The 13,967-nt window shown below is 47.4% G+C and overlaps 2 protein-coding genes across 2 annotated transcripts; one reads left to right on the top strand and one right to left on the bottom strand.

Moving 5' to 3' along the window:
- The first annotated feature begins 2,036 nt into the window (after positions 1-2,036).
- LOC4330032 (adenosine kinase 2) lies at positions 2,037-7,836 on the top strand. Its single transcript, XM_015771198.2, has 13 exons — positions 2,037-2,225; positions 2,861-2,914; positions 3,065-3,111; positions 3,201-3,232; positions 3,322-3,423; positions 3,542-3,609; positions 4,822-4,898; positions 5,430-5,527; positions 5,597-5,667; positions 5,915-5,981; positions 6,060-6,182; positions 6,985-7,045; positions 7,493-7,836. The coding sequence occupies exons 1-13, from the start codon at positions 2,143-2,145 to the stop codon at positions 7,633-7,635; spliced, it is 1,026 nt and encodes a 341-aa protein (XP_015626684.1). The 5' UTR covers positions 2,037-2,142; the 3' UTR covers positions 7,636-7,836.
- A 4,394-nt stretch (positions 7,837-12,230) lies between these two features.
- Positions 12,231-13,694, bottom strand: LOC4330031 (phosphoenolpyruvate carboxylase kinase 2). Its single transcript, XM_015768034.3, has 2 exons — positions 12,842-13,694; positions 12,231-12,724 (listed from the first exon to the last, which is right to left on the bottom strand). Exons 1-2 carry the CDS (start codon positions 13,662-13,664, stop codon positions 12,669-12,671), a joined length of 879 nt encoding a protein of 292 aa, XP_015623520.2. The 5' UTR covers positions 13,665-13,694; the 3' UTR covers positions 12,231-12,668.
- Between the last annotated feature and the right edge of the window lie 273 nt (positions 13,695-13,967).

Below are 13,967 nucleotides of genomic sequence, written 5' to 3'. Positions count from 1 at the left end.
ACAATAGGGCACACATGTCAGTCTCTACAACTTTCTTCTTCCTCCCCTTCTCCCCAAATCCCCTTCCCTCTCCCCTCTGCTGCAGCCGCCAACGCTCGGGCTCCGTCCGCTGGTGCCCCTCTGGCCGAGCTCTCACCGGCCGCCTCGTCTCCCTCAACCTTGCCGTCGAGCAACGCCGCCACCGCCACTCCCTCCCATCTCCAACCCACCCAGCAGATGAGGAGGCGGTGGCTTAAGGCGAGGGGGCGCGTGGATGGGGAGCCGGCGGTGGCGACACCGTTTTCACACGACGATGGCCGGTGCCAGGCCGCCTGACGACGACGACGGACGCATGAGGCAACGACAGGATCCGCTCCTCGCCGGCCTTCCTTGTTCCTCCCTCGCCGTCGTGCCCTCGCCATCGAGCTGCCCTACCGCTCTCGTCATGCCACCGATGGCCGACGCTGAGGAAGGACTCATGCGCCGTTAAGGCGCCCCGTCGACGACGGCAACGGCAACCTCGGGGATGACGGTAGTGGATGGCGACGACTAGCGACGGTGCAAACGACGGCGACAGTGGCTGGCGACCTCATTGACGATGGTGGCGCTCCGGCGTGGGTTCAAGACGCTCGCCGTGGCACGCGCCGTCGTGCTCTCCACCGCCGGCCCTCACTTCTGCGCCGCATCGAGCTCAGCTCCCCAAGAACCCCGCCATGGCCCCCTCCTCGTCGGGCAACAGTGGCCCAGCGCGCGCGGCCGAGGGGCTCCGCCGTACCATTGTGGAGATGCAGGCAGTGCACGGAAGCCGATGCTCACGGCGTTGCACGTCGCCTGTGTCGGCGGCGGCGTCGAGGTCAGGGCTGCCTGTGCCATCGTGGAGAAGAGCCGAAGGAGATGGGGGAGGAATCTGTGTGGGGCCCACGGTTGGCCAATGATTTCTGGCTAGCCAAATTTGGCTAGTAGAGGGGGGTTTGGTTAGCCGGATGGCTTAGCCATACGGTTGGAGAGGCTGTTGGAGCATTTTTTTGGCTAAAATTTGGCCTGGAAAGTGGGATGGAGAAACTGTTGGAGATGCTCTAACTCCATCTCTCATGGAGCTAGAGTCCAACCAAACGGTTTCAGCTCCATTAAAAGATGGAGTAAAATTGACTAGAGTGCTCTCACAAAATAAACTAGAGAGATGAAAATAGGTTTAGATAGCTTCACAACTAAACCTTAGACCTAGTTCCTGGAGTTAAGAGTTGAAGCCCTATTGAACGGACCACCTAAGGCAGCTAGGGCTTAAGCCCTAGGCTTGGGTTCCTAACTCCATGCATATTTTATTTGAATTTCTAAAATTCGTATGGATGAGTAGAACATCAAAACAAGGTAATGCAAATGATCCCCTAGGTGTGGCTGCTTGCTGGCTGGCTCTGCCACTGGAACGGGCAGTTAACTTATTTTGGAATAAGAGGGAGTAGTATTACACTCCTATACTACACTACGGCCCTTTTGTTTAAGCCGAGTTCTTCTGAAATCTGAACAGAGCAGGCCTTCACGCCTGCACACACACATCCCTGACATTCATCAATCAGTCTGGGCCAGAATGCTTCTAGCTGCGATATTCCTAGGCCCTTTACACGGGCCGTTTGGGCCGACGTATTCCAAGGCCCAATCTTATGAGTCCCCGCGGCCCACCTAACGTCCCACGCGGCCTCGGTGCGGTTCAGTTTAGGCACGACGCCACATCCGAGCACCTACCGGACCGGCGACCGGCCCCGCCTCCCTCAACATGGTTGGTTGGTGGGCGAAAACGACCCGTCTATCGCATCGCATCAAAGCGAGCTGAGCGTCGCGTGCACCGAATCCCCGCACTGAACGCGCGCAGCATCGCCAACCCGGGCCCGCACGTCAGTGGGCGTAGGTACAGTCGGGGCGGGTGCAGGGGTACCAACTCGGAGTGGGTAAGAGGACTGCAGCGCCCACCAACCGCGGGGGTGGCCCCGGAGGCTGGCGAGTGGGCCCCGCGAGGTTTGGGCGAGCCCAACTAAAACCCCCCGCCGCACCCCTCGCCACTTCTCCCTCCTCCTCACCTCCACCCATCGTGCGCTAAACTCTAGCCAGATCTCGCTCGCTCGCCGCTCGCCGCCGCCGCCGCGTTCCACCGAGCGGAGAGTAGAGGGAATGGCGTCCGAGGGCGTGCTCCTGGGGATGGGCAACCCCCTCCTCGACATCTCCGCCGTCGTCGACGACGCCTTCCTCACCAAGTACGCGCGCGCTCGTCTCCTCCTGCTCCTTAGTCCTGATCTACCGCTGATCCCTTTTTTTTTTTTGCCTTTTCGTTTTGCGTTCGTTTGGATCCGAATGGTTTGGTGGTCTTTTGTCGCGTCGGCTCGTCAGATCCGAGGCGACAAAAATGCTTTGTGGTCTAGTAAGTTAATCCCAGATGCAAGCAGCACGGGACCAAAAGTAAAAAAAAAAACTGATCAGGAGAGAAGTGCCAGCACCAGCGGATCGACGTGATATATGAGAAATTTTACATAATATACTGATCAGTAGAACTCCAATTTCACGTGGCATAGATGTACTCCGCTTGTTTTCGAGTGTGTACGCTGAAGTTAGCGCTTGTTTAATATACTCCGCTTGTTTTTTTGGCATAGATCTTCAAATTTGGAGTCTGACAAGTAGTGTGTACGCTGAAGTTAGCGCTTGTTTAATATACTCCGCTTGTGTTTTTTTGGCATAGATCTCCAAATTTGGAGTCTGACAAGTAGTGCGTACGCTCAAGTTAGCGCTTGACTTGTTTACTGCTTTAATGATATGCTGGAGTACATGATTATTTATGTTGCTTATTATGGTGTCATCACGGTTGGCAATTTGACGTGCTTCTCCAATGTTTTAGGTATGACGTCAAGCTGAACAATGCAATTCTCGCTGAGGAAAAGCACTTGCCTATGTAAGTATTTATATTAGTATCACCCTTAAATATTCTATTGTCATTATTATGCATGTGTTTGAGCCGCTTCCATTTTTAATTATACTGGTAGAGTTGTAGTTTCCTCTTCTTTAAACTGCTACTTAATAATCCACTCTTTTTACTTTGCAGGTATGATGAGTTGGCCAGCAAGGGCAATGTTGAATATATTGCCGGAGGTAACGCTTTGTCTTGAACCTGAGCTTACAATATGGTTCATATTGGTGAATCTTTTGATTGTCTAATCTTCATTGTTCTCTTCTTCCAGGAGCCACCCAGAACTCTATCAGGGTTGCTCAAGTAAGCTCTGAATCCACTAAAACCATGAGCAAGAGCAACAAAAACCTGTATATATACTTGTTTGCTTACTGTATGCCATTGCTTTGCAGTGGATGCTTCAAACTCCTGGTGCAACAAGTTACATGGGTTGCATTGGAAAGGATAAGTTTGGTGAGGAGATGAAGAAGAATGCCCAAGCTGCTGGTGTTACTGTTAGTTCTAAATCTCTCTCTCTCTCTCTCTCTTTTTCATGGCATCTGATGCAATAATATCCTACAGTGGCTTGTCAACTAACTAAGGTGGTCTTGCTCTTGACACACGCTCGGTTAGGCTCATTACTACGAGGATGAGGCTGCTCCCACGGGCACATGTGCTGTCTGTGTTGTTGGTGGTGAAAGGTCCGTCATCTCTATTACCCCTCCCGGCCTTACTGGTTATTTGTATCTGCCACTTATAAACTTACGATTTACATTATCCTTACTCATAAGGAAGATTATGCCACAATTTCGATCATTTGTGCTTATTTTTATTTTTTCACTTCCTCTTTTGCCAAAATCTTTTTTATGTTGCAGCACTACCATTGTCCATAATTTGTATATTATTTTTGTAGCAAATGAATGTTGGAACAGCACTTGCAACAGTGCTAATATTTCCATAAATAAAGTAGATCTGACTGCATTCTTCTCTGTGTCTTATTTCTTCTGTTGGCTATGTATAGCTCATGGATATTTTGGTCATATTCCACAGTTGCATGCTACTCCTACGTAGGTTGCATTAGGCACTAGGGAGTCATGCTTTACCAAATTTGTGCATGTAATACTTAATTTGATTTAAACTAGACATAACTCCCTCCATTCCAAAATATAAGCATTTCTATGTTCTTTAGCAAAATCTAAGGTAGAGAGAAATGATTCTCCTTTACTCACTTTAGTGATCAAATTTTGAATTGCTTAGACTCCCTTCCCAAGTATCTCAGTGGCTGAAAATGTATAGATTTCTGTGCATTGGAATCAATGCCTTCGAAATGCTTATATTGGGGGTACAAAGTTTGAATCCACAAGAGATGCTTATATTTTGGAATGGAGGGAATATCAATCTGCCACACAGTGTTTGCCTGTATGGTCTATAATGGAACTAATTATGAGACATGCTATGTTCGTTTATAAGTGTTATCATAGTACTCCCTCCATCTACTTTTGATAGGCATATTTCCAAATCTGAAAAAAAATACTTTTGATAGGCATATTTCAATCCAACCACCTATCCTCTTAATGACTTTCTCGGATTTAATGCGTGACTCTTCATTCTACCACACAAGATTGGCTACTTGGGCATCGAGAAATGTAAATATTAATGAATCGCTTGTTTACGAGGAATAACTAGTAGCATGTTTAAATGAATGATAAGTAGAATTACTTATCCTTATGAAATATGACTATCAAAAGTAGATGAAGGGAGTAATTTGTTATAGTTTATGCCTGTCATAAGTGTTGTTATCTTCATACATCTTGATTTCAAGCTGATTTCGTACTATGTCCGTTCTCAATATTTCGTCAGCACCTTTTTCTTTAACAATATCTGATGTTTAGCTATTTATCTGTCTGTACCAGATCACTGGTTGCAAACTTATCAGCAGCAAACTGCTACAAATCTGAGCATCTGAAGAAACCGGAGAACTGGGCACTAGGTAATTTATTGAGATATTCTGAGCTTTTTGCCACCACATATTTCATCACTTAATTTGGGGGATTTCTGTGCATATCAGCTGCATTAATTGTGCAAACTCTTGGGTTTGAGACTTGTGAGTTGCTCACTATGTATGCAAACTGTACATACTTTTCTGTTAATTTGTAGCCTCTGAGACCTGAACATGCTTTACTGACTTTGAAGAACAATGCGGCCTAATTACCAGCTCATGTTAACTTTGTTTTCTGCATGTTTTGGTAATCTGTTAGATTGTTTGTGGACTTGACAAAAGAAGTAATGTTCCTATATTTTGAAACATGCATGCGCTTGTCAGTTGACTGTTGTCATGAATTTTAGTATAACCATTTGGGTGTGTCAGAAACTCAGAATCCGCATTTTTCTGAGAAGTACTGTTGCCACAACCTTACCTTGTGCGGCACTGTTAGACTTTTTCATCGAGTTCATCAAACTTCATTCATTTTAAATGGGGAAATGGTTATTGTCCTGATGAATATGGCGTTGTTGTCGACAGTGGAGAAAGCAAAATACATCTACATTGCTGGCTTTTTCCTTACGGTCTCCCCAGATTCTATTCAGCTTGTTGCTGAGCATGCTGCCGCTAACAACAAGGTAAATTCTATCACTAAAGAGTTCCCTTTGAAGTGGTTTTTAGAGTTTGACTAACCGTGTTGTTTTCAGGTGTTCCTGATGAACCTCTCTGCACCCTTTATCTGTGAGTTTTTCCGTGATGCCCAGGAGAAGGTTCTTCCGTAAGTGATATCTTCTCTGCTGCAATGCTTATATTTTTAACTTTATGTGGAACCACATGCTTTACCCACAATACATAAAGCAACGTCCATTCATGTTTTGTGAAGACACTTCCCTGTGCTTGGCATGTGCCAATCTTTTAGCCAGTTATAGTTCTGTCATGTCATTGAGGGCTTTCTGTTATCTCTGTTCATTCATTATATTGATTTATGGTCATGTTGAAGGTAAGCTCACTTGCTACTAATGTAGGTTTGTGGACTACATCTTCGGTAACGAAACAGAAGCAAGAATCTTTGCTAAAGTCCGTGGATGGGAGGTAACTATTCATCTCTCTTCTTTAGACATTCTTTTCTGGTGATTGCGCAGCTGACAAATTACCTGTATAAATTTGTAGACTGAGAATGTTGAGGAGATCGCGTTGAAGATTTCCCAGCTTCCATTGGCCTCTGGAAAACAAAAGAGGATTGCCGTGATTACTCAAGGTGCTGATCCAGTAGTTGTCGCTGAGGATGGACAGGTATGCATCTCTGATATTAACTTTCAAATTGCATTTTCATCATACAGTTTATCCACAGAAGCAAACTGATCTTTGAATTGAACTGCTAGTTTCATAGTAAAAATATATGATTTTTTTTTGGTTTCACTTTCTCCAATGGAAAAATTATTCTTCTTTTCGTTTATTTTTTTTGGGGTGAATGCAATTCATGCTTACGTTTTGCAACAAATTTGGCTTTGAGCTTATGGTTCTATGCTAAAACCTTGTATGCACATTGGGAAAACAAATTGTCTCTTTAACAGTTATTTCTTGGTCAAATATGTCCATTTATCTTAGGGAACATAATCCTGTGCACACAAGCTTCCCGTGCACACTCCGTGTATTACAGAAAATTCTAGTAAAAATTCGACACATACTTCCAATAGTATTACACCTACATGTGAAATCTTATCTTCAAATTCATTATATTTTAGCCGTAGCAAAAAAGACAAAATTATGACAGATTTTTACTCTTAAAACTGTCAGATTTTTCACTTTTTTGTTACGGCTAAAATATAATGAATTTGAATGAGGCTTTGTAGATATGTGTAATACTATTAGGAGTAAATGTTCAATTTTTTATAGAACTTTTCACGACATTTGGTAATTGGTGTGCACGGAGTGTGTACGGGAAGCTTGTGTGCATAGGATATGTTCCCTTTTGTCTTGTGCCGTTTTCTTCAAATAAAGAATCAAACATCTATCATTTTGAGCATTCAAAAACATTCTGGGATATAGTGCAAGTATGATATGATTTATGCTGAGCCTATTATGTTGCTGATAGGTGAAAACATTCCCTGTGATCCTACTGCCAAAGGAGAAGCTTGTTGACACCAATGGCGCTGGTAATATTTCTTTTATAGCATTGAATTGATATTTATTTCTGGCATTTCCTTAAAAAACTCAATATTTTACAAGAATCTTACTCAACCAGTCAGTATTATTAACATACTACTATAGTCCTAGGATAACTATGCTCTCGTCTACCTTAACTCTAACAGCAAAGCCACCTGAACTAATTCTGAGTGAGGACTCCCATATTTAAGACAGTTTGGCACAAAGATGTTTTAAGGAATATTCGCCATGATGCCAACTGCATAGTATACATCTTGAAGTTTGGATAATGCCAATTGCATAGTATACACATTGAGCTTCTGTCTTTGGTAACACGCAAACACTGTTAAAAAGCTCTGATGTTTAAGAAACAAGTTAATAAACTCTGGAGGCTGTCTGATAAGTTCCTATTCATTTTGTCTACTGTTCCTGATAAGCTACCCTCCCTTTATTCTTAGGTGATGCCTTTGTTGGAGGCTTCCTCTCACAATTGGTTCAACAAAAGAGCATTGAGGACTCTGTGAAGGCTGGTTGCTATGCCGCAAATGTTATCATCCAGCGTTCTGGCTGCACTTACCCTGAGAAGCCTGATTTCAACTAGGGCTAACCCAACCACATATTGAGGAACAATTATTCGCACATCCAACCTACTAGTGGTTTGGTGTGTTCTACCTGTACCATCTCGAGGCTTTCCATATGATCCGGCCAATATTTTTTTGCCGTGATTTTTGTTTCACTGCTGCAAACCTTACTTTATTCTCGGTATAAGGCACAATTGCCAATCGGTGTGTTGTTTTGGTCATATTTACTGTTCTGCAATTTCTCTTTTGCTCTTATCGTATTTAATGACGTATATGTTTATAATTGGTGAGCGGGCTGGTTGTTGCGCCAATTTTCAGCCCAACTAGATATAAGATGAATGCCGAACAGAAAGCTACCCATTCGTCTAGCGACTTGATGATTCCTCAGGGTGTGCGTTTTTCTGCAGAGGATCTGCTCGGCCGAAGAAAATGCAGACTGAAGAAAGCCTTATGCTTTGACGATGCATTTAAGCATTTTCAGGTGGGAGAGCCCAGATTCCACAAAATTTAGCCCAATGCAGATAGAAGCGTGCTCTACATGGTGATCCCCAACTAGTCCAATGGGTGTGTTTTCTGTAATCTAGGAAAATTGCAAATATACAATCACAACAACTTTTTTTATTGTCCGAAACAGAAACACAAACCTCAAAAAAAGAAACACACAATCTTATCCATTCCCAACATTTTGCCCCGTTTTCTCAATAGGCCAATACAATACTTGTCGCATCATGAAGCCCAAGAAACACCACTTTATCCACTTGGGTTCTTCGGTGTGAGTCATAACGATTTGGAACAAGAAGTGCTCGACTGACAATCTGTGGCACGCAACTTCAGACCAGCCTTTATCTTCACCGCGTAAAATTGACATGTTACCCGACCATTTTCTTATGCTACAATGCCACAATGGCCATCGATACCAGCTTTGATCATGAAACAGTCACAACACTTACACCCAGAAAGGTATGCGATATTGCGATAAGTTACCTGAGAAAAGAAAAAGGAGCAAAGAGACAACCAGAAAACGCGTCAGTACTGAGAAGGAAATGCACCGAACCGAACCTAACCTGAGCGTGCGTGGTGGATCGACCGAGCAAAAGAGCAAACAAATCGCAAGTAGCTAGCTGGAGTGCACGTATACCAAAGTACTAAACTCCCGCCCTTTTTTTCTGTTCGTCCGTAACAGAAAAGGAGTCCCCTGATGTCCTCATGCCCAGCTATTCGTCGAAAGCAGCTGTCCTTCAGAAAGTTCAGAGCTCCGAACCTCAAAGGCTCTCAGTGTGGTATCCTCCTAATCCTGTCTCCATTGGTGAAGTTCGCGCGTCACCCAATTTCCGAAAAGACGTAAAGCACACGAAAATCGTTCATGCGAGTACCCCATCGAGCTAGTAGAGGCTAGTTGATCTGGTGCTCATCGTCGTCGACACGCTGATTGCGATGCATCGGAGGAGTACTAATTCCAGTACCTAGTTCTAGCAGTAGTACGGAGTATACATGCGTGTCGTCGGGTTAGGCCACGGGCACTGCTGCAAAGGAACGAGACGTTCAGACCAAGCGTCGTCCGGTCTCCATCGACCTCGGGCTTTCTCCAACGATGGTGTTTAAGGATAAGCGAGAGGAGAAGGCGCTCGACTTCGGCCTTTGTCGCTGTACCCGCCGGAAAACGAGAGCCGCGGCCGAGACGAGCGCGCGAGATGTCGCCGTACGCGCGGAGTACGTGCGTATTTGTTGGTTTTGCTGGCTCGCTCGCTCGCTTTTGTTGCACACCCGGGTGATCGCTGATTGGTGTCCCGCTAGCTGCGCTGGCAGCGACAGCGCCCACGTGCCGGGGCCCGAACGCCGAGGTGACCGGCCGCTGGCACCCAACGCAACGTGACATGTCCCCCTCTCCGTCCTTCACCCCCCCCCCCCCCCCCACATGGCAATTGATGGGTAGTGGAAGCTGTTGGCGCTTTCCGATCCGCTCTGATTCGTCGCATAATTAATTTAATCAATCATACAGTACTACTAGTACCTCGGCTATCATATCGTGTCGTGTCGCATTCGATATGTTGATAAGTTCGTGGCCCGCAACTCCACTGATCGATCGAGGTGATAAACGGATAAGGGCAAGGAAGCCATAGTAGCTAATCGTATCTATCACACTAAGCGCTTCAGTTCGATTCGTCATGACGATGACACGTTTGGTTTAGCTAACTAGGCCATGTGTGTACGGAGTAATGCCTGAAAACACTGTATGTGTCACCCGGCCGGCTCACCGCATATATATGCTGCAGCTGATGCTGCGACGATCCCATTCAATTTCCCACGCGATTATACACGAACGGAATCGATACGTGTAACGGCTTTCCGTGGGCATCTCGCGTCTCAATTAGCAGCGAATTGGCATCAAACTTTCTGGGTTACTCGTTTTTCTCCGAATTGAAGGTGATTAGTAGGGTTTTTAAAAAAAGGTGATTAATTAGTAACTTCTAGCGTGATTTTACACGCTATCAGCTGGCTTTTGGCGTGGCAATACTAAACTCGTCGTGAATCAGTCAGCAACTCGGCATCCCCAGGATGTACTCCCTCCATCCCATAACATAAGGGATTTTGAGTTTTTATTTGTAACGTTTGACTACTCGTCTTATTTAAATCTTTTTAAAATTATTATTTATTTTATTTGTGAATTACTTTATTATCTACAGTACTTTAATCATAACTTTTCGTTTTTTATATTTGCAAAAAAAATTGAATAAGACGAGTAGTCAAACTTTGCAATAAAAACTCAAAATCCCTTATATTGTGGGACGGAGGGAGTACCATTTTTTTTTCTCGTCCGCCACCATCGAGGAACACCACGAAATAGAGCAAAAGTACATTTTGTCATGTGTGTCATGGTGAACCGATAGCTCGTCCTTGGGAAGTAGTACTACTCCAGTACATGGCCAGGACTCAGCACCGACCGCGCGAATAAACTCAACATTTTACTGCCTGCAAATTAAAAAAATTTAGGAAATCAAGAAGGAAAACTGAGGGTGTGTTTCGTTCACGCTAAAATTAGAAGTTTAGTTGAAATTGGAACAATGTGATGGAAAAATTAGAAGTTTGTGTGTGTAGAAAAGTTTTGATGTGATGAAAAAGTTAAAAGTTTGAAGAAAAATTTTGGAACTAAACTCGAGCCGATTGAACTGGCGCTGCTTTAGATCGATGAATTTAATAGGAAGGAGACCGCGGTAACGTGAGATAAGCGCATAGATGATTGATCCCACTATGACACTGAACGACGAAAGCGATCACAAATTTTATACTCTCCCAAGTCCCAACTGACCGGGACCAGCAGCAGTAACACACTGTGGTGATGCACTGATGCCACCATTCTCCGGGGGAGAGGGGGGGGGGGGGGGGAACCAAGTTATTTCAACAATCATAATCTAAATCTATTAAAAAAAGGCACCTAAATTATCTACTCCACTCCCAAAGTTAGGTTTGATCGCAAAGATATGGGAGATTTGGTCTGCCGCTAGCCGCTGGCACACCTGGAGAAACTGCCAGCAGGCAGGCAGCCTAGCTGCGGCTTCAGCTCCTCCATTATTGGCGGTGGCGGCGTCGGATTCCACGGTTACACCTGGCCGGAGGGCCACCGCCCACCGGAGATTCGGAGAGAGACGTCCACCAGAATAAGGGCACCACCCTATCATCTCGCCCCCAACTGCTTATACTCCAGCCACACGGCTCGGTCAAAAAGCGTGCGAACCTATGCTGCGGCCGCGTGCGAGGCCGTACGACCAGCCGTTCCGGCCGCGCCGCCCCGCGTGCCGCCTCAGGGATTCCTCCGAATCCCACAGGTTTTTTGCTTGCCATTGCAAACCAAGCAGGCAACGAGAGGAAAAAAAAAACGCGGACGGCGACAGCTGCGCGCTTGGTGCGAGACGAGGACGGGGCGGGATAAACCGCGGAATATGCCGCGCGCGCGCGCACAAAACCCCACCTTCGCGAGGACGCCAAGTGGGACGGGACACACGTGACGTCGCTGCCGCGGGGCGAGATGCACAGTACCAACCGTACAGTACTCTGCTACTGTATCTCTTCTTGCAAGCGAAGAAAAGGGGCAAAGGGGAAAAACGAGTTGGGGGAGTTGGATGAGTGGTGGGGAAGAAGTGTGAGTGGAAAGTGTGGAGCAGATTGGGAGAGGAGGGGACAGGTGAAAGGCGAGGAAATCGCCGGTGGTGGTGGTGGGATCCTTGTCAGTCAGTCACCGGCCCGGGTCATCTTCACCTCGTCTTGTACGGTGAAGGAAAAAAATCCAGTACTCTGCGTGTTTCACCTCAATCCTTTGAACGTTCGTTGGAGATTAGCGTGCGGCGATCAGTGGAACACTTTTGTGAGGCTGATCAGGAGACATGAATTAGAGTCTCCTTCACATAAAAATGGTGAAAAAAACAGTCATGCTCAGCGTAAAGGCAGACTGCTGTGTCAAGTGACTCAGAATCTCGGTCTCTCCCTCCTTATTTCTATGCTCTGAATGGAACGCTGATGCGAGTAGAATTGTTTTTGTTCATCTCCATTTTTTTTCCACGTCCAGGCATGGACCGGCCGAAAGGCCAACCGGACGAAAATGATTGAGAAGAAAAAAACGGAAGCCGAAGCAGAGCACAAGCCCGATTTTTATTCAACTCCGATCGATTTGTACAAAAGCTTAGTACTTACGTTAGCGTATATACAACCTGACTCATCATCATACAAAAAAAAACAAAGCGAAAATTAAGGCTCTCTGATCTCTCTAGAGACAGAGCAAACCTGGAACCGTGAAAGAAAAAAGAAGCCTAGCATGACTGCACGAGCTTCTTCTTCAATCAATACTCTGATTATTCTCTCTACTGCAGATCTGCAATACCGCGACACCCTACAGCGGATCCGCTGCAGGGATCTCTCTCTACCGTCTCGTCGTATATACAAAACCGTATAGACTACGGCTGTAAAATATCGCCGTATCTCCCTAGGACTACGGCGACACGTGGCACCGACTGATTCGCTGCCTCTGTCTGCCCCCTCTTGACGTGGACGCGGCCGCCGTTCAGGTTGGCTGCTCCATCGCTCGGGCTCCTCCGCCGCTCACGATCCACGGGTGACCTGCATTACGAACAGCGCGGCAAGCGATAAGATGGTTTGTTCTCTTGGATCGGAAACTGGGCGGAAAATGAGGTGAAATCCATGAAGATTTCGAGGATTTGGTTGGGTTGTTCTTACCGAGGACTTGCTCGGCGGAGAAGCGCCTCCAGGTGTCGCGGCACATCATGCGCCTCATGAGGTCCTTGGCCGCCGGGGACACGCCGGCGAACAGCCTAGGCGGGAACCTGACGCTGCCACGGAGGACGGAGGCGAGCACCTCGGCGGCGGTCTCGCCGCCGAAGGGGAGGGCGCCGCCGGAGAGGAGCACGTAGAGGACCACCCCGGCGCTCCACACGTCGGCCTTCTCGCCGTACTCCCCGCCGGCGACGACCTCGGGCGCCACGTAGTGGGGCGTCCCCACGAGGCCCTCGGCGCTGCCGCCGCTCTCCCCGACCCACGCGGCCGACCCGAAGTCCGCGAGCCGCGCGCGCGGCGTGCCGCCGCCGTCGATCCCGTCGTCGACGACGTCGAGGAGGATGTTGTCGGGCTTGACGTCGCGGTGGGCGACCCCGCGGCGGTGGCAGTGCGCGAGCGCCTCCGCGAGCTGCGCGACGACGGCGGCGGCGACGGGCTCCGGGACGGGCGCGCCGCGGCGGAGGCGGATCCAGTCGAGCAGGTCGGGGCCGGAGCAGAGGTCCATGACCATGTGCGTCCACGCGTCGTCCTCGTACACGGCGTGCACCTGGACGACGCCCGGGTTGCCCGCGGCGGCCAGCTGGGCCAGCTTGGGCTCGAGCTCCGCGAGCTCCCGGTCGAGGTCGTCGGCCAGCTGCGAGCGGTCGACGGACTTGACGGCGAAGGCCTCGCCGGTGGCGCGCGACGTGCAGCGGTGGACCACGCCGAAGCGGCCGCGCCCGATCTCCTCGCCAATCTCGTAGTCTCTCTTCAGCTCTCCACTCATGCTAGTAGTTTTTCCTGTGATTTTGGGGGTAAACTCCATCCCACCGATTGGTGGTCTATTTAACGACGCTCCAGCGGAATATTCGGATCCTGCCTGGCTGAACCTCCAGCACTTTATGTCTTTCCCATTTTGCCCTTTGATCCCTTTTAGTTTCATTTAGTACTAGTCACAATTGTCCTTAGCTTAATCTAATGAGACATATGACTACTATGATTACTTATTTTTTAAAAAAATAAATATAGGGCTCCTTTGGACAAAGGATTTTTGAAGGAATTTTAGAGGAATTCAATTCTACAAATAAAA

The sequence above is a fragment of the Oryza sativa genome, chromosome 2 (genome assembly GCF_034140825.1).
Source record: "Oryza sativa Japonica Group chromosome 2, ASM3414082v1".
In the NCBI taxonomy this organism is placed as follows: Eukaryota; Viridiplantae; Streptophyta; class Magnoliopsida; order Poales; family Poaceae; genus Oryza; species Oryza sativa.
This window is presented reverse-complemented; position numbering and strand designations above follow the sequence as displayed.